The 26,542-nt window shown below is 46.6% G+C and overlaps 2 protein-coding genes across 3 annotated transcripts; one reads left to right on the top strand and one right to left on the bottom strand.

Annotated features, from left to right (window-relative positions):
- On the top strand, positions 1–15,847 carry CTC1 (CST telomere replication complex component 1). Of its 2 annotated transcripts, XM_030960626.1 has the most exons (24): positions 1–37; positions 123–262; positions 1,687–1,933; positions 3,239–3,435; positions 5,044–5,188; positions 5,563–5,865; positions 6,038–6,166; positions 6,482–6,708; positions 8,183–8,354; positions 8,444–8,644; positions 8,879–9,005; positions 9,203–9,317; positions 9,656–10,118; positions 10,437–10,526; positions 10,810–10,953; positions 11,238–11,308; positions 12,088–12,188; positions 12,514–12,679; positions 12,901–12,987; positions 13,072–13,231; positions 13,707–13,771; positions 14,007–14,169; positions 14,294–14,420; positions 15,359–15,847. In XM_030960626.1, exons 1-24 carry the CDS (start codon positions 17–19, stop codon positions 15,517–15,519), a joined length of 3,822 nt encoding a protein of 1,273 aa, XP_030816486.1. In that variant the 5' UTR covers positions 1–16; the 3' UTR covers positions 15,520–15,847. The 2 variants fall into 2 exon arrangements, with proteins under 2 accessions (XP_030816486.1, XP_030816495.1); XM_030960635.1 differs by lacking the exons at positions 1–37; positions 123–262; positions 1,687–1,933 and adding an exon at positions 1,955–3,069 and having other exon boundaries at positions 10,434–10,526.
- On the bottom strand, positions 9,158–26,542 carry VTCN1 (V-set domain containing T cell activation inhibitor 1). The gene is made up of 6 exons (XM_030960647.1): positions 26,511–26,542; positions 21,929–21,993; positions 20,626–20,973; positions 18,782–19,060; positions 17,946–18,131; positions 9,158–9,288 (listed from the first exon to the last, which is right to left on the bottom strand). The coding sequence occupies exons 1-5, from the start codon at positions 26,540–26,542 to the stop codon at positions 17,986–17,988; spliced, it is 870 nt and encodes a 289-aa protein (XP_030816507.1). The 3' UTR covers positions 9,158–9,288; positions 17,946–17,985.

Below are 26,542 nucleotides of genomic sequence, written 5' to 3'. Positions count from 1 at the left end.
GCCCGCGCGGGCTGTCATGGCGGCGCCCGGCGCGGCGGTGAGTGAAGGGCCCGGGCGGCTCCGCGTCCTTCCCGCCGCCCGCCCGGCGCTGAGACCCCGCTTCCCTCCTTTCTTCCCCCCAGGAGCAGCGCTGGCTACAGGCGGCGCAGGACTTCGTTCGCCGGGCGCTGGCGGGACCGGACGGGAAGGAGGCAGCGGCGCTGGAGGCGGTGCTGCGGTGCCTGCGGAGCGCCGGCGGCGGGGCGCTGCCACTCGGCTACAGGTGACAGCGGGGTGGGGGCGGCGAGGGCGCTCCGGTGGCCACGCGCGGCCCTCCGATGAGCTCGGCACGGCTCGTTCCGGCGCCATGCCCGCCCCGGATGCCGCTGTGGGAGGGATGCTGCCGAACACCGTAACCACAGGCGTTCCGTCGGCCTCGGCGGGCCCCGCCGCCCTTGCGGTGTGATTGAGCGCCGTCTCCGCCTGTCTGCGGTAGGCAGGGCCTGTGTCCGAGGCGGGCATCTCTGCCGCACTGTACAGCCTTTGCACGGCCTCTTCCCGGCTGGGTCCTGCGGGCCCGCACGGGAGGATGCTCCTGGTCTCCCAACCTGTTGGCCAGCTGAGCTCACCGTTCGAGTGTGCGCTCCTAAAAAAGGGGAATCTAGGATAACGTGGTCCATATTTTAGTTGCTAAAAGGCTTTTGGGTGCTCAGCATAATGAAAAACACGCAGCTCGTTGAGAGATATCCATATTGGAAAGTTTGGCTTCTCTGGATCGGTTTCTTGCTCCAACTTGTGGGAGAATTAAAATCTCTGGCACAACCGGTTTTGGGAGAAAAAGTCAACTGCAATTGACTAGGGATTTGTGACCTTTAACTAATAGTTAATAAATGCAGGTAGTTGATCTTTCACACCAGCTAAACTTACCTCATTTAAGCCATATTTTTTCCTGTGTATTTTATGGCATTTAAACCAGACTTTGGTTCATATTTAGAAGAATCTATCAAGAAGAGTTAAAGGTATTTGGTATTTATCTCCTGTGAGTCTGTTTGTGTGCAGTGTGCTACATCCAAGCTAACCACCAAGCTCTAGAGCACAAGGAGAGAGTCTGTTTGCTTCTGTATGTGATAACCATGAGCTGGTGTCCTGCTGTAGTTCTGCTTTCTCCCGAAAAGCACTCAGCACATTTGACAAAAACACAAGCAGCACTGTGCTTTTGTGGATCATAGGTACCAGTATTATTCCTGGTGGTGCTCTGTCTCTGAAGATGGAGCAGTTTCAGCTAATCCCCTGTTCATTTGCCTGCAAAATGCACAGCATAAGTACCTGCATAAATTTATGTCTTCTGATTAATTTTTCTATATCTAATTACTGTTTATTACTTATTCAGACCCATCACTCATCCGGACTAGTTTCTTGCTTTGAACTTTTGATCCCCGACTAATCAAGTGAAACTCTTCAAATTCACACCCTTTGAATTTGATTATGTCCTGTTACTGAGCAAGTGGGTATTGTGATGAGAGCTCCAGTTTCACAACCTAAAATTGTCAGTGAAGTTCACTGGAAACCAGTACCAAAATCACAGGCTGGAGAACAGTTTGTGTTGGCTCTTTCAGTGTTGATATTAGGGTATTTGCAAACTGAGTTCTTTGTACATCTTGCTATATTCTTGGTTTTTTCTTTCTTTCTTTCTTTCTTTTTTTCCAGTTTCATCTCCATTTCTGACCTGCAGCATCAGCAGCACATACCGTGCTGCAGCCATCTGAGCTGGAGCACGAAGGAATTTAAGGAATGGTCTCATCAAGGACAAGCTGCTTTACCCATGCAGCGCACTTTGCCAAGGACTTACCTGATCTTGGTTGGCTACTTAGCAGATGGAAGGCAAGAAAACAAAGAAAAGCTGGTAGATGGTTGCCTGTATGTGAAGGACAATACTGGGATAATTCCATGTGAGGTATGTCCTTGGTCTGAGGGGTTCTGTGTTTATTCCCACTTCTGGGCCAGTGTCACAAACCACCAGGGGCTTCAGGCGTTCTGCCAGAGTCTTGTGAAGGAAGTAACACATCTCTGTAACAGGCAGGAAAACAGCAAGCTCACATCCTGGGCAGAGGACAGAACATGTGAAATGTGCCTTTGCTAGGAGAAGAAATGCTGAATGTACTGGCATGGAAAAGAGAGACAGCCAGTACAGTTCTGTTCTATTCACCACAGTACAAGGTGGCCTGGGAGACTATTGTATTTGTGGCAGGAAGGAACGATGAATCTGACTCCATGTTCTTAGAAGGCTAATTTATTATTTCATGATACTATATTATATTAAAGAATACCAAACTAAACTATACTAAAGAATACAAAAAGGATACTTACAGAAGGCTAAAACGATAATAATGAAAACTCATTATTCTTTCCAGAACCTTGACACAGCTTGACCCTGATTGGCCATTGAGTCAAAATAATTCACAGAAAACCAATGAAACAGCCACCTGTTGGTAAACAATGTCCAAACATATTCCAAAGCAGCAAAACACAGGAGCAATCAGATAATTATTGTTTTCCTTTTTCTCTGAGGCTTCTCAGCTTCCCAGGAGAAGAATCCTGGGCAAAGGGATTTTTCCAGAAAATATGACTGTGACAGGAGACCTTTCCACTCTTTGCTGAATTCCAGCTAGTGGAGCAGAAGTAACTTTCTGGAGAGCTGTGCTACATGTTCAGTGATGCATTGATGGCATACTTTCAGGAAATAATAGCTTGCATGACAGTTGACTCAAAAGCCTCCTGAAGGTAATTGCAAGGGGAATTGAGGTAACAAATAACCCCTACAGTGGTGGTGACAGAGCACTGAAGTTGTGCTTTCCAATGAGACAAAGTCTAGGAAAAAGTTGTATTGGTAAGAACTTCTAACTGAAAACACGGGGGCAAAAGAAAGCAGGCAAGAATTTTAGAAAAACAGTTTGAAAATATCTAAGCCTTGCATTGAATTAATTATCACCTTTCTGTGAGGTCGTGGCTATAAACAGGAAGTGCTAGCTGTAGAGTTCAGCAAGTTTGTGGCAGATGTGCATCTGGAAGGACAGAAGTTCTCTGTACAAGGTAAGAGAGTGGGCAGAAAACCCTGGTCTCATTTAGTGATGATCCTGGCAGTAGGAGAAGAGTTTGTGATGCACATGCAAGGGTGTTTTGGTAATGAACACTGTAAGTAGTGCTGAGAAAACAAACTGAAACTCATCTCAAGCTTCAATCTCATTATCTGTTGGTTTAGCTCTTGCACTTTGAACTGGACTGGCTGGACTCACTGTTTGTCTTCCCAAGCTGGTCATATATCCCACAGACAGACCAGAGTGCAGCAGAGTACTTGGAAATCCTGGTGGATCCAGTGCCAGTAAATGCCCCCAAGGAAGTACTTCACAGCATTCCTGTCACCTCCCCAGTGCCAGCTGAGCCACTGCTTACCTCCAGGTAAACACCTACCCTGCCCAGGGTAAACACCTACTCCTCATGGCGCTGTTGCTCTGGCTTGGCAGGTAACATGAAGAGCACTTGGCTTAGAAAGAGATAAATTCTATTTCTACCACATGTGGAAGCATAACAGCGAGTGGTGGAAGTAAAAGTTATACAACAAAGCCACTTTTCTTTAATCATCTGTTTCCCAGGAGTTTATTGGAAGGGTTTTTTTCTGTAATTTGAAAAAATAGGATGAATTTTAAGTATTTCTAGATGTAATTTCAAATTACAGAAAGAATATTAGAACAGTGTTGATTCACCTGTCTTTGAGGCTAAAATTTGCTCTTTTGATTAGCACAACTTTTTTTTTTTTTGATCGTCTAGTGAACCAAAAGTATACTTGAAAGTAATCCTGTATTTTATTATGATGTTAATATGTGCCACTGGTCAAATTCTTATGAGATTACTGAGATAAAAGTGCCAGTGAAATGTCAACTGGTAGAAGTAACTGTGCTTTAGTTTACAGTATGTGAAAATGAGCCAATGGAATTGCAAATCTCAATAAGTTGATAATTTCAAGTCATGCTAGATCATGTTTTATCTTCTTGAGTAGAGAATTCCTGGTGTAATTTAATTACATTAAAATGTCACTAATCATGCTGCTTTCATTTCTTTATAGTTATCTTTTGTTTTTATTGGGTTTATCTGCTTCTGAGAAAATAATTTTAAGCTTGAGTGTTTGATTTAGCTCAAGGGACCATTCTAAACAAGAACACTATTTCCATATTTCAGTATATGTTCTCAGACTTTTAACATAAAGCTCCTTTGTTATTGACTGATATCTGACCAATTTTCCATGTAACAACTAAAATGTTACAGTGAGGTTTCCTGCTGTATGTCTACTACTGGTTGGGGTTTTTTTAAAGTCATAAAGTTAGATAATTGTTTAGATGTTTTGGAATCAAGAATGGTTTTGTTCCAAGTGGGATGGTTATATTCAAGTCCAGTAGGAGCTGACATGAAAATTACAAACTTAATTTTTTTTAAAATTTTTTTTTTAATCTTTTGAAATGTAGGTTGGACACAGCAAACAGAATTGATTCAAGAAATATAATCTCTTGCCTCTCATCTGCTTTCAGTTTTGCTGCTCTTTCCCTCTGTGTCAAGTTTGTTAGAAAGACTCCATTGTTGCTTTCAGGCCTCTTGTTCATAGGCTTGTAGCTTCCACAGTGTCATGTTCCATGGACATACAAATCCAAGTTCTGTTTTCTGCAGAAGAATTGCTTGTGACTTTTTTCTTCTCCTTTAGACCAAAAATTAGTTGCTTGTTTGTGGTAATGCCTTTTATAACCTTGCTGTTGTCATGGAGTGTATGAATTTGTTCTTCTGTTCCTTTTGTCTTCAAATACTAAAATATCAAGAGGATTTAGTATAGAAAAGTTAAAGTACAAATTTTGTAGTCAAATATTGTTTTGAAAACCTCTCTGAGAGATTGACCATGTTGCTTCGTTGGATCTGTTATTCCCGGAATGTACATGCTGCATATTTGTTTATTTTGCTTTTGGGATACTTTTAAGTGTTCTTTCATCTCTGATTTCAGTTGTCTCTTCAATTGCCCTCTAGGATTCTGCGTAAGAAAAGATCAAAGCTAACTGTAGCAGGGGAATTGACCAGACTCGGCCCTCTCCTTTGTGTTCACCACAAGACATTCTTCTTTCTGTTTCTGAAATGCTTTGCATCTGCTGTTTGTGTCCCTGTGCTGGTGCAAGTAAGTCCTTGGAATTTTGCTCACAAATTCACTATCTGGATCTGTGTATGTACTAGCTGATCAATTCTTTGAAGCTTGCCATCAATTTCCCAGTTTGATTTATTCTTTCTTTTACAAGTGATATCTTTTTAATTGCACCCAGTGTACAATAGTTTTGGTATGTAAGAAGTCTAGTTCTGTGCCCTGCCGAAGTACAGTCCTTCTCCCTCATGCAGTTGCAGTGTCTCTGAATGTCTTGCAGATACAGTCCTTTTGCTAAGAGTGTGAGGCAATCCTCTGGGTGGAAAAGGGGTTTTTGAGTGAGATTATTTAGGTCGGGAAGAATTTTTTTCACTGGAGTTGATGCTGATGTTGCTTTTGTTTCTCTGCTCTAGAAACCCAGCCAGCTGCTGTGGCATCATGTCTTCCAGCTGGGCCACAGGTACACAATCACAGGCCTGAGTATGTCCAGCCTGAAGAAATCTGGACAAACAATATTCATCACCAGTGCTTCTTCCTGCCTTCTGCCCTACTGTGCAGAGCAGGTGAGGGAGCAGCCACTGGACAGTGCTTCACAAGGAGAATCCACTCAGTCTTCTTCCCTTGAGACTGCTGAGCAGCTCAGTTGCTCCTTGCAGCTGGAGGCTGAAGAGGAGAGGCCAAGACCAACCAAAGAGTCCAAGATCATCTCCTATGTGGTAAGGGTTCATAGGCTTAGCCTTCACCCACTCATGCACTGGGGTTTCAGCTCCTGGCCTGAAGGACCATTATTTTCATCATGAGTTTAGTTTCTTACTGCTCATGCCTGTGAGTCTCTTATATTTTGTGACTCTCTACAGTCCTCTTGCTTTCTGTTTGCTTTCTGTTTAGGGATTTGTCACCAAAGTACTCAATGTGCAAGCTGGTCTCTTTTTACTGGATAACCAAGTCTGCTTGTGCCTTGCTTACCAGCCCCTGCTGAACTCTGCACGGGGCCTCCGACCGGGAGCCTGTGTGGAGGTAAGCTGAGATTTGCAAGGAAAAGACTCAGGCCCTGGGGATGGCTTGTGAGTGTGTGGGTCAAAGAAGGCTGCAGGAACATGGGAATTATTTCAGCAAGTATCTGGAACAAAACTGGAGATCTTGCTGCCTGGACTCAGTCATGGGAGTTCACATGATTATTATCTGATTCCTCCCTAAACCATGCTCGCTGCCTCAGGCCTGATTATAGACAATTCAGTAGAGTGAGAAAAGATTTAAGGTGGGGTTACAGTTTTGGGGAGTGGTGGCAGACTGGCTATCTCTTCTCTTACACTCTGTGTCTGTGTCTCCCAGCTCATCGATGTCCACCTCCTGCAGAAGCCCCTGGCGTCCTTCCCTTTCACTGTACTTGGTGCTTGCCTGAACAGCATGGTTGTGCTGAAGAGTTTCTCAAGGCTCAGCACCCCCTACCAGCCCCTGGCCTCTTCAGGAAATCTCTGCTTACAGCTGCTCTTCCGCTTCAATCTGGGAATGCCGCTGTACCTCTGGCTGGTGAGCCTCCTGGAGACCTTTGAGGAGAGGTGAGGACAATTCTTCTGAAGTCAGGCTATGCCTCAATGTGCTTTGTAGGTTATCTGGGTGTCTTCTAGACCAAAGGATCACAAAATTACTTGCTTGGATAGTACAAGCAGCAATTGCTTCTGGTTTCTTGGCCTAGTAAGCCATTTATCCAGACTTCACATCGTGTCCAGTTGCTTGTTACCTTGCAGTTGCTCCTACAAGAAAAGCCGGTGCATTTTTCAAGTGCAGGTGAGGTAAAGGTCTTGGAAAGCTGCAGTGCTTCTGAGCATTGTACTCACATAATTCTGCCTGGAATGCTTTGTCCTGAAATACAGAAGCACCATAGGGGTGTCTGCTTGCCGTTGTGGTTTGTTTGGCAGATCAAGGTGGGCACTGAGGCTGAAGCTGGAAACTGGTGCTACAACTAGATCATAACTAATATATAAAGGCTCTTGTGTCCTGACTGTGCACAGAAGCAGCAGCAGCTGCTCAGCATATCACTTTGAGATACTCTGAGTGTTCCCAGGAGTGTGATAATTTGTTTTACAGTCTCTGTCTTGGCAGATTTTCCCACCCGTGCTTACCTCCAAGTCTTCCAGATGGCTTCCTGCTCTCCCTGACACTGCACTGTTTGCTGGACAGCTGTGGGCCAGTTTCTGGCTTCTGTTAGTGAAAATATTTGTGTTTGTTCTGAAGCACTTATGGTTGATCACTGTGACTGCTGCCTTGGACTTTAAAGTATATACATTTTACTCTCAGTCAAGTAGCAGTTTATAGATAGAATGCTCAGTGTTCCTGTGCTTTACTGGCACTGTGGAATTTTGACATGCTACCAATGAAACAGCTTCAGTTTTGCCTTAGGAATTATGCTAACTATAAGTTTCAGTTTTTATTATCTTTTCCACTTTCTTTAAATGCGATTGCTCAGTCCTGGTACTGCTTAAAAATTGTTCCAGTGAGTGCTATTTCTTTTCATTTGAGTTCACTTTCTGTCATATTTTGGCTGGCAGTGTGATCACTTCCAGCCATTCAAAAGCAGTAAGCTAAACTTATGAAATTAATTTTTCATGAGGGAAATGGAATAAGAATAGTCTGTGGGTGTTTCTGACTCGTGTTTTTGCATTCTGTGAAAGAAAGCCAAGTGTACCTAACATGAGTAATCATATCATGCCCAGCCAAAAGGCATGGAGATCCATTTGTGTGGCTTAGAGGGAGATTATCTTTATGTCATTTGTTTCTCTGGCCGTTTGAGTTTTGAGATTTTGCCAGTCTCTTAATTCTGTGGATTTTCCTGTTTCTTGTCTGCCCAACATAATTTGCATTTGCCTTAAATGCTGTATTTTTTAATAATTTCGTGGGGTTTGTGATCTCTTTAGTTCTTGGCCTATACAGTATATTCACTAAAAACAAGCAGAAGGAGTCCCTGACTTAGATGCAAGACTCACTAAAATGCAAGGACTGTCTGTGCTTTTAATGGTCATAACTTCTTTTCAGGTTTTCTTGTTTCTTTGGGCGCCGTCGATTGCTTAGCTCTATGCACCAAAACCCTGGAGCTGCTGAAAAGTTCCTTGTCCCCCTTCTGCAAGCTATGGTGCCAGACAGAGAAGAAGCAAGAGATATTTACAATGAAATTCTATCAGAAATACACCAGTGTCCCCTGCAGAAAGTGAGTAAATGATCTTTGAGCTGTTTCCTGTTTGTCTGATGGGAAGAAACTCAGGTAATTTGGTTTTTTTTTTCCTCTTTTGTTCACAGTATTTGACTCTGAACCCTCCCTGCCACGCCCCATCTCTCTCTGCAGTTTGCCGTGTGGCAGAACAGAAGAGCTGGGAAGGCTTCAGGCCATCCCAGTTGCTTTCCCCCTTGGAGGCACAGCATATGGGCACCCAGGAGCTGAATCGCAGACTGGCCTGGTCCTACTGCACACTCTCAGCTGAAAGTTTCCAGCCCCAACTGGTATGTGCCTCCTTCTCTTTCCTGTCTGTGTCTTGAGAGCTCCTGCTTCTCACCATGCCTTCCAGCACCCTGTCCATTGCATGCCTCTTCCTCCTTTGAGGGAACAATGTTGATTTTCTCACTGTGGCATGTGGAAAACAGACTGAATTTGAGCTGCTGCTACACACACTTTGATTTCTGGCTTTCAAGAATAGGAATTGTTTGATGCTCTTTGCAGCTTCCTTTCTGTTGTAGATACTCCTGGGTGTGCTGAGGGTCTCCTCCAGGAGCAGTTCCCTCCAGCTGCAGGACAGGAGCAGCGCACTTCGCTGTGTGATCTCCCGTAAGGATGGCAGCCCCTTTGCCCAGACTGCTCTCATAGGTATGTCCCACTAAACTGTATTTGAGGGCTGAGCTTTTGCTCTTCTGCCCTCCAGCTCCAAAACAAGGAAGAGATGCTGTGTGGAGATGCTGAACTGTCACTGCCTGACCTCGTGACTTTAAAATGAGGATATTGGCCTTACTGGTTTTATGTTCTCTTTTTATTTAGCTCAGCTCTTTTTTCTGATTTGTTTGCAGGATCACTCTTGCGGGTGGAAAACTACCAGCTTGTAGTGGAGAGATTCCTTAAGACTGATTTTCCCTCCTGGGAACACCTGGAAAATCTGGAGCATGTGAGAGAGAAAAAAAATATGTGAGTCCCTTTATTCAGTGTGCAGGTAAAATAATCACTTTCCAGCTCCTTGAGTGTTTTGGACTATGGTTAAGCCTTCTTACCAACATAGCATTTCAGTGCCAAAGCACCCATTCTTTGCTATTTGCATAAAATGAGCTCTTTCTCAGCAAGCCACCATCTCCATTTTGTTCAGAGTACTTGCAGCCTGGGAGCGGCCCTCCACTTCACTCTTTCCCACTGCTCCTGCTGAGTACCTGTGGGGCACTCACCAGATGTGTTTTTCCCAGATAAGTGTTTGTTTAGGACAGCCACATGTCAGGAATAGGGAGTTTCACTGTTACCATTTGTCATTTCAGTGTCTATGTGCAGTTCTACTTGGAGGATGTGCAGGTTCTCCATGCTGCTGAAGGACAAATCCAGAAAGGCCTTAGGAGTGGAAACAGCTCCTCTTTGAGGAATAAGAAAGATGTCAGCACAGCATCTGAGCTGGAAACCCCAGAGGCAAAAATGCTGAAATTGGAGGATCCCAATGCAGATACTGGCAGAGATGAGAACTGTCAGGGGGGCCCGAGCAGCCCCATAACAACGAGCTGTGTATCTCAGCTGTTCTTGGTCACCCAGAAAGAGGGTCTCATGTCACGCAATTACCAGCTGCCTGCAGAAGGAGATAAAGAAGAACATGAGCTGCAGTGCTGTTTCCAGGCCACAGTGCTGTGGCTGGGCAGACCACAGCTCTGGAGCCACCCTAGAGAAACTGGGAACCTGTTGGAGCTGGAGGACACTGGCTGTGGTGGAAAAGAGGATGTGACGCAGCAAGAAGTGAGGCAGCTTTGGGGTGTGGTTCGAAAAGTCTGGGAGCTGGCTCCTCTCAAGTGAGCCTGTGGGGTAATTTAGTATCAATGGGAAAGTGATTTTTGTGTTGGGTGCCTTTGTGTGTTTGTGCCAGCAAATTCCTTCTTGCACCCCAAGCAAGTTCCATCTTCTCTCCGTCACCTTCCTGTAAATGCGTGCCTTCTCTTGTCAATCAAGACATCCTCTGGGCTGGGCTTGCTCTCTTTTTACTGTGTTTTCCATTCCATACCTAACAGTTCCCATCACCTTCTCTCTCTCTCTCTTTCTCGTCCCTTTCCCCAGCAGGCACTACTGCTGTTTCTGGGGAGGTCTCTGCGATGGTTTCCATTCCTGCACGTGGACGGACTGTATCGCTTCACTGTGCCCTGCTGCTCGGTAAGAGACAACTTGTTGTGCTGTTCTCTCTTGGAGACTTCTGCTGAGCTGCATGTGGGAGTTGAGGAGTCAGAGGGTGACTAAGCTGTTTTCAAGGTTTGGAATTTCCTTCTGTCGTTCCAAGAAACTGCTTTCGTTCTGTGTTTGATTAAAATTCTCAGAGCTCTGAGTTCAGTGGATTTTTTTTTCTTTTGTAAACCATTGTTCTTCACTTTTTCCCTATTGAACTTTAATCTTCTTCTTTCTAATAGTCTTCTGCCTTGCCTTATCACTCTTATCTCAGGACTTGGAAGTGTTTTACAAGCTCTGTTCTCCACCTGTGCCATCCACATTCCTGAGCAGGACATCGTGCCCCCTGTGCCTGCTTGTCCAAGATAACTGGCACTTAGAGCATAAGACCTGGATCTCCTGTCTGCCTGAGCACCAGGTATGCAGTGCCTTATTGCACAGGGCTTTCACAGGCTACTTGTAGGTCTCTCCAGAACTAGCTAGAAATTATCAATGTACAGTATCTTGTTGGTGAGACTGTTCTGCTCTAAGTTCCATCAGAGCCTGCTGCTGGGCTTCACATCTTCCTGCTTCAGAATTCATCTGAGAGGAAGCATGAGTTGCTTGACCTAGCTCTGAGCAATCAGAGCTTTTCCTTTCTGCTCTGGCTGGGATTGCTTGTAAACTGTAACCCATCTGAGGCTGTGTCTCCCTCACTTGTAGCTGACAGCCCTGTCAGTGCTGACAGGCATGGACCAGAGAACTGCCTCCATCCCAGAAGTGCTTAGCAGCAGGTATGTTGGTCTGCCCCAAATTGCAAGTGACTGTGTCTTAGGGAATAGCTCTGTGGTAATTTTTATTGGAAAGTGCTATATTAAAGTGCAATGAAATACCCACCCAGAATATGGTTTGGAAAATCTGTGTGCAAGTAGTTCAGACTTCTCCCATCCTGGTTATTTAAGGTAAAGGGATTGCAGGTGACAAAACTGCAAAATGGTGTCCAGAAGATTGTTTTGCTACTGCTGGTGTGGACTAAGCCCCAAAGGTGTCTCCCAGATTCCTGTCAGAAGTGGAAACAAGCACAGCAGGGAAAAGCAGGCTGAATGTATATTTTTGGGGTTTTTTTGTTTTAGATTTTTTTTAGCATACCTTGCTCAAACACATAATAAACTTAGAACTTTTCCATTCAAAGCATGTTTAATCTGGGGTGATATGTATGTACACTGGATTTTTCACCAGTGCTTTATGAAAAACTCTGGGTTTTTTGCTTGGCTTCTTCATCTAATTCAGAAAAACAATTAGGAGTTTAGCAGAGAGGAAGGCTGTAGTGCCTTACCCTTCATCTTCACTGCTGAGCCTGAAGCAGCAGAAAGCAAGGTAAAGGGGCCTCTTGTCCCTAGGAGGGGTAGGCTGCAGCAAGCTGCCCTTTAATCCAGTAGCTCAGGTGCTCAAGGGCAGGTTCCCCAGAAACTGGGCTTAACCAACAGTGCTCCACTTTGTTGCAATCTTGAAGTCAGGCCTTCTTCCACTCCCTTTCATTTCAGGCGGGACAAAAATCCTGGTCTGCTCTCAGTTTCACAGGTTCCCTTGTTTCTTTCTGTGGTGAGGTCGTGGAGAGGACCTTGTGTGCCTCTCCCAAGAATGAGAAGCCACCTGGCCATCCAAAGCAGACAGGTAAGATTGTGGCAGCCTGTTGAGAAGCAACAGACTGGGTCTTCTTTTTGTTTCAGAGAGCCAGCGCACTTGGCTAAGTGTGCTGCTGTGTCTGGGAATAGTGGAAGTATGCCAGGATGTCACATCCTGTTGCATGTCAAAGGCTTGGAAACTGCACACTGTGTATGTGGAGATGGGCATGCAGTATCCAGAAAACCTGGGAGGTGGAACAGTGACAGCCTCATCATGATGGGAGGAAGAGCCTCTCTAGCAGGCCCAGCTCAGTGACAGGCCATGCTGCCTGTGTGAGTGAGCTCATGCTCTGTGTGGTTCTGTGCCTCCTCAGGGACTCTGCTGTCCAGGGATCACAGTGTGAAGCTCAGCGTCTCAGCTGCTCCAGGCTCCCCTGTTGTGATGGACATTTACATTACTGCCACCTACCTGCAGCACCTCAGGGGCTTGCTACCTGGAGCCAAGATTCTCTTCCAGAACTTGGAACGCAAGATCTCAAGGTGCTCTTGTCTTTAGAGCCCTGACCTCTCTTACTGTCTTTGAAACCATCTCTTAATCTGACCTCCCATGTGGACTTGTCCAAACCTTCATGTCTCCCAATCCCTTGCCATAAATTATTTTCCTACCATGTTACAAATGAAGATCAGCCCAGCCATCCCAAGAAAACTTGATTGTTTGGTTTCTGTGAGCTCTTTCTGACGTCTGCTCTTTCATATTGCAGATTCCATAATGTTTATTGCACATACATTGCCTCCAGCTGTGTGAGCATCCTATCTCTGCCAGCTTCTCACCTACCTTTTCCTTCTAGGTAAGTGTTGAGTCTGTTCTCATGATAGAGTGTCCAAAGAAAGGCTTCTATGTTCCAAGCTTCTCAAATTGCTCTTTCTTCTAGTCCTGCAGGAGAAGCCTCATCCCCTTCACTAGTGCTTCTGTCCAGCTTGAGGCCTCAGCTGCAAAATGTGGCCCAGGCCCGGATTTTATGCCACTTGTCCTGCGTACTGACTGTGTGCCTGCAATGGATTTGCTCACTTTGCAGCTGCATCTTCAAAGAGGTATTCAAGCTTCCACAAACATAATTTGTGAGAGGTCTTGCAGATTTTTTACTCTCACACATCCTTTGCTACCACGTAGAAGAAATGAGAGTTCCTATCTCAATTACAAACCCTCTTTCCAGTGTCTGAGAAGGACTTGCATATTAGAAAGGGACCAGAGTGATAACTGATTAGAAGTGTGTATCTGATGTCAGGCAGGCTGGCAGCTAGGACTGAGGGTGAAGTGGGGACACTGAAGAGGACAATCCTACTCTGTTAATGCTCTGCTCTTCCCATGTTCACTGCTATTTGGGATCAGCACCTTGCAGCAAGGTGATTTTTCTCCCCATATAAACTTTTCCTAGGACAGTCACTGGAAATGCAGTGAAATTCTTTACACTTTTGCCTACTTAATTAGAGAAGGATTAAAATAAGCAGTGGCCCTTCCCCTTCTCACTTACACCCATACATAGCTGTAGCTTTGTTCTTCCTTCAGGGGAGGTGCACCCGACACAATCCTCCATGTCCATCACAAACAGGAGTGAGGCAAGCCAGTGCACGGTAACTGCTGTAGGGATTGGCTGTGGGAAGTGGGAGGAGGAGAGAGCAAATTATACCACAAACTGGAGGGGGAAAATAATATCAAGGATGGGATGTGGACACAACAGCAAAGATGGAGTTATCACATCTTCTGAGATGTGAACAAACTCTCTACTGAGATGTTTTCTGGGGTGTGGCCCTTGAGAGGGAGCAGGATCCTGCCCTCCTGATCCCAGCCTGCTTGCTCTCTGCACAGGGTGCTGGTGGAGGATGGAACAGGTGAAGCTGTGGTGCTGTGCAGGAATGAACATGTGGCAGCAGTGCTGGGCCTGAGCCTTCTCGAGTGGGAAGCTGTGCAGAACTGTGTGCAGAGCAGGGGCAGCGTGTGCATTCAGCATGGGGAAGCTCCTGGAACAGGGGTGAGTGGGCTATTCCAGCAGCAATTGCAGCCTGCTGGACAGGATTTCCCTTTGCTCTGGGTGTTGCAGAGCCTCCCTGCCTCCCACTGAACACTCATTGGCAACATGCTCTCTCCTTCCTCAGTGTCTAGAGGAACCTGAGGATCTTGTTGCTTGTTACCTAAGGAGTCTGTGCAGAAGTCCTCTCATATGTCGCCCTATCCTGTTGGATTTCAGCCTAGACAGGAAGCCCTCCAAGATCCTGCAGCCTGGTAAGCAACTACTGCTGGCTTTTGTAATATTTAGTGTGGGAAGAAAGGGAGGAGGCATCTCACCAGGCTGGAAAAGGAGAGGTGCCTTCACTGCCCATCATAGCAAGATCTTTGAAGGATTTTCCTGGAATTTTGTATTCTGTAGTGTAGAACTAATTTGTGTCTTAGTAGATCCATGGCTATAAAAATAGAGAAATAATATTATGGAAATTCCTAAAACAACATAGGATAAATTTTTCTACTTCACACAGAAACATAAAACTGTTCTTGAGAAAGATTCCCAGTCCTTGTCTGGGACAGGAATCTGATCAGCCAGAGTTACTGTGCAGACTTCTCAAATCAAGTGGGTTTTGACTGTAGATAGGACAGCATGTAGGGTCAATAGCAGGCCTGAAAATCCTCACCTGGAAATCAGCACTGAAGTGTTTTGAATTCATGAGTACTGAGGTCTGAGCTCATGCTGCCACAACTGTGCAATTGCTGTGTTAAGGGGACATTCTTCACACCAATTCTTCACACTGTTTGCACAAGTACCTAGAGCTTAAGTTTGAGTGCAGGTGCTGCAGGGGTTGGTTTGCTAAGCTCACCAGAGGATGCTCTGCAGTGGAGAATTTCTGGCTGTCATGTACACTGCCTGTAAAGGCAGGTTGCTGATACTGATAGAGGATACAAAGCTCAGAGCATCAGCTCTGTGAGCACACAGTTCATAGCATTTCACAGTGTAGAATGTCTGTTTCCTGCAGGTTTGGAGGGATGCTGGCAGAATGCATTCCTCTACCTACATCCTGGAGTCATTCATCATGCTGTCCTTTGAGGTTTGGCAGATGCCAAGCAGCTGCTCCAAGGCCTTCCCTCCCCCAGCAGCTTGTGCAGCTGTGGGCTAGAGCATAGCCAGAGCTCTGCACTGAGTTGTTACCCCTTGTGTCCTTCCCCTGCAGCTCCCCTGCAGCTGCGGAACTTTCGCTGTGGTGAAGTGGAGTTCGTGTCACGAGTGGGGCCTCGTCCGAGCCTGCTGTGCCTGAAGGTGGAGGAAGTGGGACAAGATGCCTTAGGATACCTGAACAGCCAGAGGATGAGCAGGACATCCAGTTCCTGCTGAGTGGGAGCCACTGCTTAATATCTCTCCCAGTGGGAGAGGAATTATGGAAATACCAACTGCGATCGGGAGCTTTTTTTAATCTCCTTTCAGTGGGAGCACAAGCCTGTGAGCACCCAGGGTGAAGGGTGCAGTCAAGCAACTGCTGTGACTTGTGGAATTCCTGAATGGCACTCTGGGCCATTGTCAACCAGTGACTTTGGGCTACATTTTGGAAGAGAGATGTTCAGTGCTTCCTATGTGACAGGTCTTGCCTTGGGCCTAGGGCACACAGTGTGTGCCTTTTGTGTGGTAGTATCTACTAAATAAAGCTATGAAAATATTACTTAAAGAACACTGTATCTGTTTTGGTATCTATTTTAGTATTCAGGTTTACTTGCTATATGGTGACCATTAACAAAACTATACAGTTCCCACAGGGTATGGTCTTCTTAACCTAATTGAAATAATTAAAATTACACTCTTAAAGCATCTCCTTCAAGAAAAAAAGGGAAGTGAGCAAGCTGCTGTTTGGAGACTAAATCACAGTGTTAAATGACAAGATTATTTGGGCATTGTTTTTCAGTTTATCAGGAGCAGCCTGAACATTAGGTGGGGCTGGTAAGAGGCAGGCACTGAGCTGTGATACAGGCAGTGGTTTTACTGAGCATGAATGGAGTGTCTTCCCTCTCAAGGCCTGCTGTCCACTTCTGAGACCAAAGTGTGAGTGGCACAAGACCTGATAGATGCCACCATTCAGTAACGTTGTGAGACTCCATCCTAAAAGGTTGACAAAATAGCTTAAAGCTGAAGTCTTTGCAAATGTTGCTGTGATAGCCTTTCTTTCTGTGGGTGCTTTCTGCAGAACAGAAAAGATTTTACTAAATCGTCTCTCCACCCTCCAGAAAGAAAGCAAAACAAAACCAAAAAAACCCCAAAATAAACTATCTCAGCCTGAGGAAAATGTTGACTGTAAATGATAAGACAAAGATTAAAATCTGGTTAAAAAGTGCAACTGAAAGTAGTCTAGTAATATGAATACCACAGTAGCAGACAGATATAGATAGGAAGTACCTGATAACACTTAAAAAACAAAAAAGAAAAATTCAGCTCTATTGTTATATCTGGGTTTAATAACTTGAAGCTTCCAGTAGTATCTTACTAGTCTCCTTTTCCTCCTCATGCTGTTTGTTAGTTTTCTGTCTGCTGTCTGCTTATCTGTTCCTCTTTCATTTCACATTACAACTGCAACCATCACTCTTCATACAGGACTTTAGATGTGGTTTGTCTTTGCCAGGATATTCCAAGCCTGCTGGCAGTTTTCTAACCCATTGCTGTTCTACCATTCACATCTTTTTCAGCAGAGGAGTTTGATTTTAGCACCCCAAGAAGATGAAGGAGGTTAACTGCATCTCTTATTTACAGTTTTATTAGTACAGTCAGAGAATCACAAGACAAGAGATGGGTGAATCAAATCTGTTTGGGGGGAGTTAAGATTTGCTTGCTTTTAATACTCTGAAGGAGCTATTCTCAGCTTTATTGCGGGAAACCCTTTTCCTGTTTGTGTCTGAACTTCTGCCCATGATCAGAGTTCTGGTCACTGTGTTAGATCAGACAAGGGAACATATCTTGTCCTACAATCAGAACTTTTCCTTTATGCAATTCTCCTTATCACATTCCTTGCTCTCTTTGTGAAGCCAAACAAAGTATCCTGTTGTTGGTGTGGGTAAGAAATGATAACACAGGAAAAATCAGCTAATTTCATGTTTGTACTACAGAGTACTCTGGAACCAGCAGGAACTCCTAAAGCCCTCAGTGCCATTGTGAGGAAAGCCTGAGTGAGTCCTGCCATCAACGTAACTGTAATACCTGTTCTGTGTGGAAGGACAGACATGTTCCTTTCAGATGATTTTCTTTAGCTCACCCTTTCACCAGTTCACCTCCAGGTCCTACCAGCCAAAGCCAATAAATACTGAAGGCAGCTGTCCTGTGCTTTGGCTGTGTAAGCCCTCCTTATTCCAGGTCTGCAGGGAATTGCTGAGGCTGGCAGCTCCCTCTAGCCATGTTCAAGGTGTCTGTAGTATTTACTGGAGAGGCTTGTACTGTAGCAGGTCTTGTGAGCAGGGAGGGAGAGGAAAAAGTCCGTGCTGCCTTCCAGCCATGAACTGCAGCCCAGGTCCAGAGGATGCCCAGGCAAGAAAATGGGACAAGTAAGAGCTGACAGTTGATGGTGCAAGAGAAGGATCTCTGTGGTTGCAGAAAGTGATGGGAGAAGCCCGTGGGAGGGACAAGCCATGTGTCCCACCTAAAGGTGGGGATGGGGAAAGGATGGGCAGAGGGGAGATGCTCTCCCATTCTGGCAGGGTTGAGATAGGTCTGCTGCTCTAGCCAAACTCCCTAAGAGGGCCTCCATATATTGTATGTATATGAGTTTCTCTTCCCAAGCTTACCTGCAGGTCCAGCAGAGTTCCCAATTGCTTCACAGAGGCTTTATATTGACAGCAGGTACAAGGGAAGCAGAAGCATCCAGTGACAGGCTGGCAAGGAGGATGACACTGACTCTGCATTCAGGTTCACCAGCTGCAAGTTGGTCGCCTTCGTAGTGCTGAAATCTGTAGCAGAAGAATTGTGAGAGGCTACCAGAACAGGAACACAGCAGGGAAGGCAAAAAAAGTGTGCATTTATTCTTTCCCAATTTTCTGAATATGGATGAAGGTAGACCCTGCCTCTTGTACTGGAGACCAATTGCAATGAAGTCCTGGCTATAGAAGCATTATGGTCCTTCTCATGTAGAACAGGAGAAGATACTCAGGACCTTTGTAAACTTGGTTTTCTGTGAGTAAAATGGCTTTTAAAATAAAGGGATTGGGCTGGAGTCAGGGGTATTGTCACCAATAACTGCTAAAGGGGCCTGTTTGTTTGGTGCACAAATGGGATCTAAGATGAACTGGCTAAAGAAAGTGTCAAAAGATGTGGGGTTTGGTTGGTTGGTTTGGTTTTGGTTAACATTCCAAGCAATGCACTCCTTTGAAGTGTGTCCCTCTTTCTGGTCTACTGGCAGTTCTGTCCCCAAGCCAAGGTGACAATACCACAAGAAGCATGAGATAGCAGGAGCAAACAGACCCTTTCATTCATCCCAGGGACAGAGAAGTGGTTGGATTAGCCATGCTTTCAGTCCCTTCCTTGCCTGACACAGCTGCTGCAGGAACCCCCAGGTGCACCAGGAACACTGCTGAAACTCTCCTCTCCCCTGTGCCTGTGGTCTCGGGGCGCTGTCAAACCCTACCTGTCACTCTGATGTTGACCACAGCCTTGGCAATGCTGTTTTCAATCACGCAGGTGTAGGTGGCATTAGCAGTGATGTTGTGCAGGAGGGAAACCACCTTCACAGTGATGTTTTCGGGGTTCAGCTGGTAGCTGGTGTTGGCAGCATGGGGCAGGTGCTCCCCAGTGTCACCACAGGCCATCCAGTGTACAGCAGGGCGAGGGAACCAGTGTGGGGCTTTGCACTGCAGCATCTCCCCATGGCTGCCGTGCTCCACCTGCATCACGGGCATGCTGAAGGCTTTGGGAGGGAAAACAGGGAGACACTCAAAACAAGGCAAGTGATAGGAACTGGGCATGAAATACCCAACTGCATCTACCAGTCCCAGGTATTTCTAGGCTGCTTGCTGCTTGGCATCACAGCATTGCCTGGAGCCAAGCCAGAAACAGGCTCAGACAGAGCTCTGTACAGGTTGGGCAATGGGAGGACGAGTACAAGGGATCCAAGGACTCCTAGGACATAGCAGTCCAGCTTGACAGGATCTGCTGAGGTCGTGACGCAGCTTTAGTGTCTTTTAGTTATTCTTAATAATGGGGGAAAGATGATTCACCCTCTCCACTCACTGAGAAGGGGGCCTGACCAACACCTACAGCTTCACAGAATCATTAAGGTTGGAAGAGACCTTTAAGATCAAGTCCAACTGTTAACCCAGCATTAAGTCCACAACTATATCATAACCATAAATGCATTTATCTTAAATCTCTAGGGATAGTAGGTGACTCCACTACATCCCTGGGCAGCCTGTTCCAGGGCTTGATAACACTTTCCATGAGCAAATGTTTCTTAATATTAAATCTAAACTTCCCCTGGGGCAACTTGAAGCCATTTTCTCTCCTGAGCAATCCCCTGCAGACCTGGAATAAGAAGGGCTTACACAGCCAAAGCACAGGACAGCTGCCTTCAGTATTTGTCCACTTTTCTTTTGGGTGGTAGGACCTGGAGGTGAGCTGGTATAAGGATGAGTTAAGAAAATCAGCTGAAAGGAGCATGTCTATCTTTCCACACAGAACAGGTATTATAGCCATGCTGGAAATAAAACCCATTACAACATTTCACATGTTCTTTCTAATGCCTTTTCTGTGTGGATTACTTTAAACATCCAATCAAGCAACACAAAAGTAGGCAGAGCCACAAGGTTTCAAGGAGGGATAGGGGACCAAGTCTCCATGGAACATTTGCAACTCTCAGGCTTGCAAAACCCTCTTTCACTTGGAGAGGTCTGAAGGCTTTTCCTCACCCAATCTGAGCTGTAGGACAGCAATTCTGGCCACAGGGATGAGAGGGAGGGAGCAAAGACTGAAGTCTGGAGGAGACCCTCAAGGGGTTCATCCCTCAGCCTCAACATGAGGTGACCGCTTAGGAGGTGACTTGTTATTACGGCTAAATTCATCTCACTGGAAGAGGCTGAAGACCTGGTGGTTTCCAGATCTCTCCTGGAGGACTGACTCTTGTAAATATGTAACATTTCAGGTAAGTATGATATCAGAGGTTTGTTGCTTTGGTAGTAATTTTAAAAAACAAAATACTTCAGAAAAACTGAGAAAAATATATTAAATACACTACAGTTTTTACTATGCAGCACTTCTGGCCGGAGATACATCCTAATTCTAGAGAGAAAAAGCTACCATGTTATCAAGATTATAACCTTTTCTGGAACAAGGGTGTCAAAAGAGGGGTTAAGGCCATAAATATCCTTGTAAAAGCCAGAAATACACCCTCCTCAGGGGTGTAGCAAAATCATAAGGTTCAACCAAGCCACAGTAGCGTGTGTTTTGCAGCAGGATTTTGCTCCTTGTAGCCCTCACCTCCTGTCCTGTAGCGCAGCACCGCTGCCCCGCTCCCTCTGGCTGTGGTGACAGAGCACTGGTAGGAGCCGGCATCGGAGAGCTGCACATCCCTCAGCTCCAGGGAAGCATTCCCGCCGATCACCTGGTCTACAAACACAGCCGTGCGGCCCTGAAATGATGGATCCTGCTCCTGCAGGTGGTCCTTCCCTTCCTTAAACTCGTGAACCAGCCCAGCTACCCCCTCCTTGGCCCACTGGATTGCTATGCTGTCCATCCGGATGTCGGGCTCGAAAGAGCAGCCCAGGACACTGCGCTGGCCAATGTTCCCTGGAGACGTCAGTGCCGTCACACTGATGGAGTGTTTTCCTGCAAGGAGAGAGCAAGGAGGCTGGAGAAAGGTGAGGCAGCAAGCCTGGAGAAAGGCCAGACTGCCCTGTGGCTGTCGTGGACCAAGCCTGAGGCTGAACAGTCACTGGCACACAGCAAGGCCCCAGTGGCTGCTACCAGTGCTGCTAGTAGAGGCCAGCTCCTGTGGATTGTATGCCATAATAAAGCACAGGAGTACTTCTGTAGCAAAAGAGTGCTTCAAAAAGTAGCTCTTCTTACTTGTTTGAGAAGAGTTCATGTGGTATTTTCTTGTTTACTTATATGTATCAGGGATTTTCCTCTTTGCAGCTGCCAGAAAAGTATGATTTTTATGTCTTTTCTTAGTCAGGACCTCCCTTTATGCAATATAAATGTGATTGGAAGGCATAATGCTGGCAGAGAAACAGCAGCTCTTTCCCCCTTACTGAAATCCAAACATTTTTCTTTTGTTTAAGAAAAGTGAGCATCTGAAATCCTAAGCTGCAAGCCTGAGAATTCCCAGAGCCAGGCCCTCTTCCCCATGCAGCCCTTTCCTACCCATCCTCACTCAGCACATTCCAAGGAAGCTGCATTTTGGCCAACACCAAAACAACACATTTTTGTTGTCTCTGAGGGTCCTGGGAAAGGCACCCCATCCTGGCAGATGCTCTCTGATTTCACAATAAATAGCATCCCATCATCTCATCCTATCTAGGAGAAGGAGCAGAGAATGTGCAGGACTTTATGTGTAGGTTTGGGGCTCCAAGCCCAAGGGAATTTCAGGTGCCACAGCACTACACCTCCAGCAGCACAGGCTGTGCTACACCTACCTAGCCTTTGTTAAAGGGTGGTGGGTGGCACTTCCACACATGGTCACACCTCAGCCTGTGCATGGGATGGACACACAGAAGTAGAGGCAGGGCAGAAGTTCATCATCCCACCAGTCCCACTGCAAGAAATCTGAGCAGTCACACACCTGAGACACCAAAACCAATGATCAGGGCGATCACTGCAGCCAGGATGACAATGACTGTAGTCATGCTGTTGGGGAAAAAGGAAAGGACAGCATTAGCACAGAGCCCACCTCCTTCACAGCCCATGCCATACTGTCCATCTGCAGAGCTGTCTGCAGGAAGGAGGGGGAGGCAGGTGAGCCACAGACCCAGAATGAGGCAGATGGGTAAAGCACATCACCTCAACAGGGATGAACATTCAGCTGAGCAGCCCTTGTCATCAACAGTGGGGACCATGTGGCAGGAGACCCAGGCTTGGCCTTTGAGAGCAGTGCAGCATGCTTCTCTCTGCATTCCCTGTTGCATAAGCAAGTCAGGCAGTGCCTGCTGGTGCTTGTGAGTGACCAGGGAGTGAGCAAAGCCCCTGAGCCCAGGAGACACCAGGTACAAGGCAGGGAATGTGCAGGAGGAGTCTGGAAACACGGCCATTTTTTTGAGCTGGCTGGATTTGGGATGCTCCATGTGGAGATGGGTAATCGGCTGTTAACTGGGAAACTGAAGAGGAGAGGACCACTTGCCAAGCCACACAGGTGAAGCAGCCATGCCAGAGGAGAAGAAAGGCAGCATGTCATGGATCAGCACAGCTCCTTGCCAAGCACAAGCTCTCTGGCACAGCCCAGCTTGGACAGACCCAGAAGCACAGCTGGCTGTAGACCCCCACCACAGCCAGTGGAGCTGTCACAGGCACATTTCCCTGTGGACTGAGGGGTTGTGGCAGCAAACTCAGCTCCCAGCCAGAGAAAGCCCTGAAGCAGCTCCCCACAAATCCCACAGGTACCTCCTGGGGCTCGTGCCCAGCAGTCTCACAGAGACTCCTCACAGAGGAGAAGCCCAGAGAGGTGCAGGCTGTGAGAGGTCACAGCCTTTTGCCCACACAAAACCAGCTGCTCTCCTTCAGCAGCGTTTACTGGTTTGCAGCACACTTTGCCAACACAAAGCTGATGGGCAGCCTCCTGCAGGACAGTCCATCATGTCCCTACAACCATGGACTCCTCCCATCACTGATGTGTGCCTGCATCTGTGACTTGCTCAGTTTCCACAGATGCCACGATCACAGGGCTGATATGGAGCTCCAGAGAATCACACCATGTGAACAAGCCTCTCCCACAGGGAGCAGCAGGGAAGGGAGAAAGGGAAGAGGGAATAGAGAAAAAGGGAGATGTTGCAGACTTGTTTGACCTCCCACTGTCTCCCTTGCATCCTCATCCTTAAAGCCAGAGGGAAGTTGTCTGAGGAAGCCCTGTTTGCACATGCTCAGAAGGGTACCAAAATATGTGGTACCTCCACATAAGGGCTCACACAAATCCATTTACACATTCACATCCATACCAAGCTCTGCCTAGATGCCCTCAGAGCTGGGAGATGTCACGTTTGGCTTCTTCCCCTTTGTCACTAGCTTTCAGTCATGGCTGGGATGAACAGCAGTTCCCCATCTAATCCCTCAAGGTGGATCACAGCTGACCCTACTGTGAGAAAAGCCATGGATATCATCCAACCATGGGCACCAGGCAGCTGGAGACCCAGGCACTGCCTCTCCCAGGGGCCTGCAGGATGGGGACTTTGATGGCTCCTGTGGATCCTGCAGTGTGACAGCTTTCAGCAAAGCCTTGCCATGTCCCACAGGACTCCCAAGTCACTCAAGGTCCCAGCCAGGCTCACTGTGGGACAGCCTGAGCTTTCCTGTCCTGGGGAAGATGGCAAGTGTTATATATACACTTGAATAACACCCATCTCCTTGAGGAGCTCTACCAATTTCCATGCTGGGAATTGATCCCAGAGTGAGATAGCTGCTATAAACTCAGCCAAGGTTGTCATGACAAGCCTCTGTTCTCACACCTGGGAAGCACAAAACAAGTAGCAGCCACACTGTGCTGACTCACAACAGTTGTGGTTCATCTTTATTCCCATATCTTACAATCCCTCTTCCCAAGGACAGGCAGGGAAGAAAGTGCTCAGAGTCGAGGGATGCTGCCAGGGGGTTACAGTAAATGCTAGGAGGCATGGCAGAAGGACGAGTAGCCAGGATGTCCTCCTGTGCAGTCCCTGAATGCTTCAAGTGCCACCACACTTGCCTCTGGTCCTTGAAAGGACCCTCTGGCCTGAACACCACCTGTGCCCTGACACCCTTCTGTCCAAAACCATCCTCAGCTTACTCACAGACAAACACAAACCAGCACAAACAGGCCACACCAACGCTTTTGTCCTGCTCTGGTGCCGCTTGCCCCCATGGCTGCAAAGCATTGCTGGCTTTGCACTCAGAGAGCAGCTACCCACCCTGCTCCAGAGCACCAGCAGGGCTGATTGGAAAAGCTGCTCCTTTGTCACAGGGGGAATGACAATTTTGGGTGTACAGATGCCACTGCCTACTTCAACATCCCTTGTGAGGGACAAGGAGAAATTAGTCCCTCTGGAGCTTCCTCTGCAGAAACTGCAAGATGCAGGAACCACAAGATCTTTACAAACATTTGCTGTGTGCCCACCATGTGTAATGAGTAGATCTGGCATGCAGAGTCAATGAGAGGAACCTGGCATCCTAGCCACATGCTGGTGGTAGCTGTGTCTTGCAGCACTCCAGTTCAAGCACTCCAAGCAAGAAGCAATATTCTGTGCCTCAGCACCCCTGGTACCTCCAGTGTTTTAAAGGCACAGAAACAGACTGATGTGGGCGGCTGAGGTGCACCAGTTGGAGCCCTGACACCACTCTCGGTTCACAGTGCCAATTTGGCAGCCTGTGGGATGCTGCTCTGTGCCTCCTATCCTATTTTCCATAGTCTTGTTCCTCACCAGTAAAACTTGGAATCAAATTTGGCATTAAAAGAATCCATTGATTCCCTGCCTGAATGCTGCTGATCACAGCCCAGGGACAGGGAGAGGCTCACAGCCTGGCTGTGATAGGCAACAGTCCTAATTCTCCAGATGTCTAGCTCCACTTGGACTAAGCTTTCCCTCAGGAATGGGCTTAGAGGGTCAAAAGAACTGGAGGATTAGGATATTGAGGGTCCCTTGCCTTCCTCTTTATAGCAGTTTACTTTGGAAAAAAAATGGCAGTGGTAACCCAAAACAAAAGGGTTTCTATTCCAATATGCAGCTGACGATTGCAGAACCCAACTTTCTTCAGCACTTCAGGGAGTTTTGTTGTTGTTGTTGTTTTCGTTGGAGATTTTTTTGGTTTTGGTTTTGTTTCCTTGGTTGGTTTTGGTTTTTTCCTGAAATCAGCAGAAATCTCCCACTGCTTCTCTGAAACTTCCTGGAAAATTCACTCCCCTCTCTCTGGTCTGTTTCTGCATTTCAGGACTAGCCTGAAGAGCAAATGTCCCTGAAGGAAGCCTGCTTCTCCCAGTAAACTGCTGCTGCTGCTTGGCAGAGCAGGAGGAAGGGTTTCACAGCAGTAAGGTATAGATAAGCATTTTTTCACACCCATCAGTTATTAAATTTCCCTGACAAAAGCTGACTGGGCTGCCTCTTGAGAATAACAGAGCTGGTTATTGCATGCATTCCAGACACATGAGGAATACAGTGCTCAGGAAATATTTACACTCTGTGTCTACAGGCAACCTCACTTCTGTCAGCGAAAAGGTACAGATAATATTGCTATTTAGTGCTTCCTTGATGCTCCATGTGGCAAGGTTCATGTGATGTCTCTTCTGTTCACACATGGCCTGTCCTTCTCCCCACTGCTGTTCCACTCCAGTAGGACAGACATTGGTAACAGTTGAAAGCTTTTTCACAGAATAAATGCCAGCAGGACTGTCTCACACACCACTGGAACTTCTGTCTCCATCCAGCCTGGGAAGTCCTGGGATGGAAAGACACAGCTTGTTGCTGTCTCTGTTCAAGCAGTGAGGTTTAGATGAAAGCTCAGTCCATGTTCACTAGAGGATGAAAACTTTGCCCTTTTATCCATCTGGTGGGGGTTATTTTCAACTAATCAGGAGATAAGGATATGAGGTAGATCTTTTCATGACTTCTTTTTCCAACTTTAGTTCACCAGCACTCAGTCAATAGCTCCAAAGGAAATGGGGTAATCGAAATGAGAGGCATAAAACACTTTGACAATGTCTTCCCAGCTCTTACTCCTGCCAGGAAACTTCTGGAGGACAGTTTCTTTCTCCCCACAGCAAGCGGATGTGATGGAAACACAAGCAACTGTCTCAGGGCCAGCAGAAGAGGAGTGCCTTCCTCAAGCCATTGAATCCCCGAAATACAACAGCAGGAATACACCCTTCCTCAAGCATTGCCACCCCTATCTACCACAGGATTCAACCCTGGGATAGCAAAATCTAGCAAATGCAGAGTTCTAGGACATGCATCTCCACTTGACTACAGCTGATGACTGCACATGGGTGTCTGATACATACATGTCCTTACAAACTGTATAAAACAAGCTGTAGAGGTATTTAAGTAGCTTGAGGGAGTGTAGTACAGGCAAGCTGCAAAGAACTGCTCTCTTGAGAGCTCCTGGCAGCACGGTGATAGATCCCAAGATTCTGAAAAATGCAATTCCTTCCCTCCCCTCTGCCAAAGCAAGTGCAGATAGTGCCATACCTCCAGAAAATGACCTGGCCTTGGGATGCCAT

Source organism: Camarhynchus parvulus, chromosome 1 (assembly GCF_901933205.1).
Source record: "Camarhynchus parvulus chromosome 1, STF_HiC, whole genome shotgun sequence".
Classification (NCBI taxonomy): Eukaryota; Metazoa; Chordata; class Aves; order Passeriformes; family Thraupidae; genus Camarhynchus; species Camarhynchus parvulus.
This window is presented reverse-complemented; position numbering and strand designations above follow the sequence as displayed.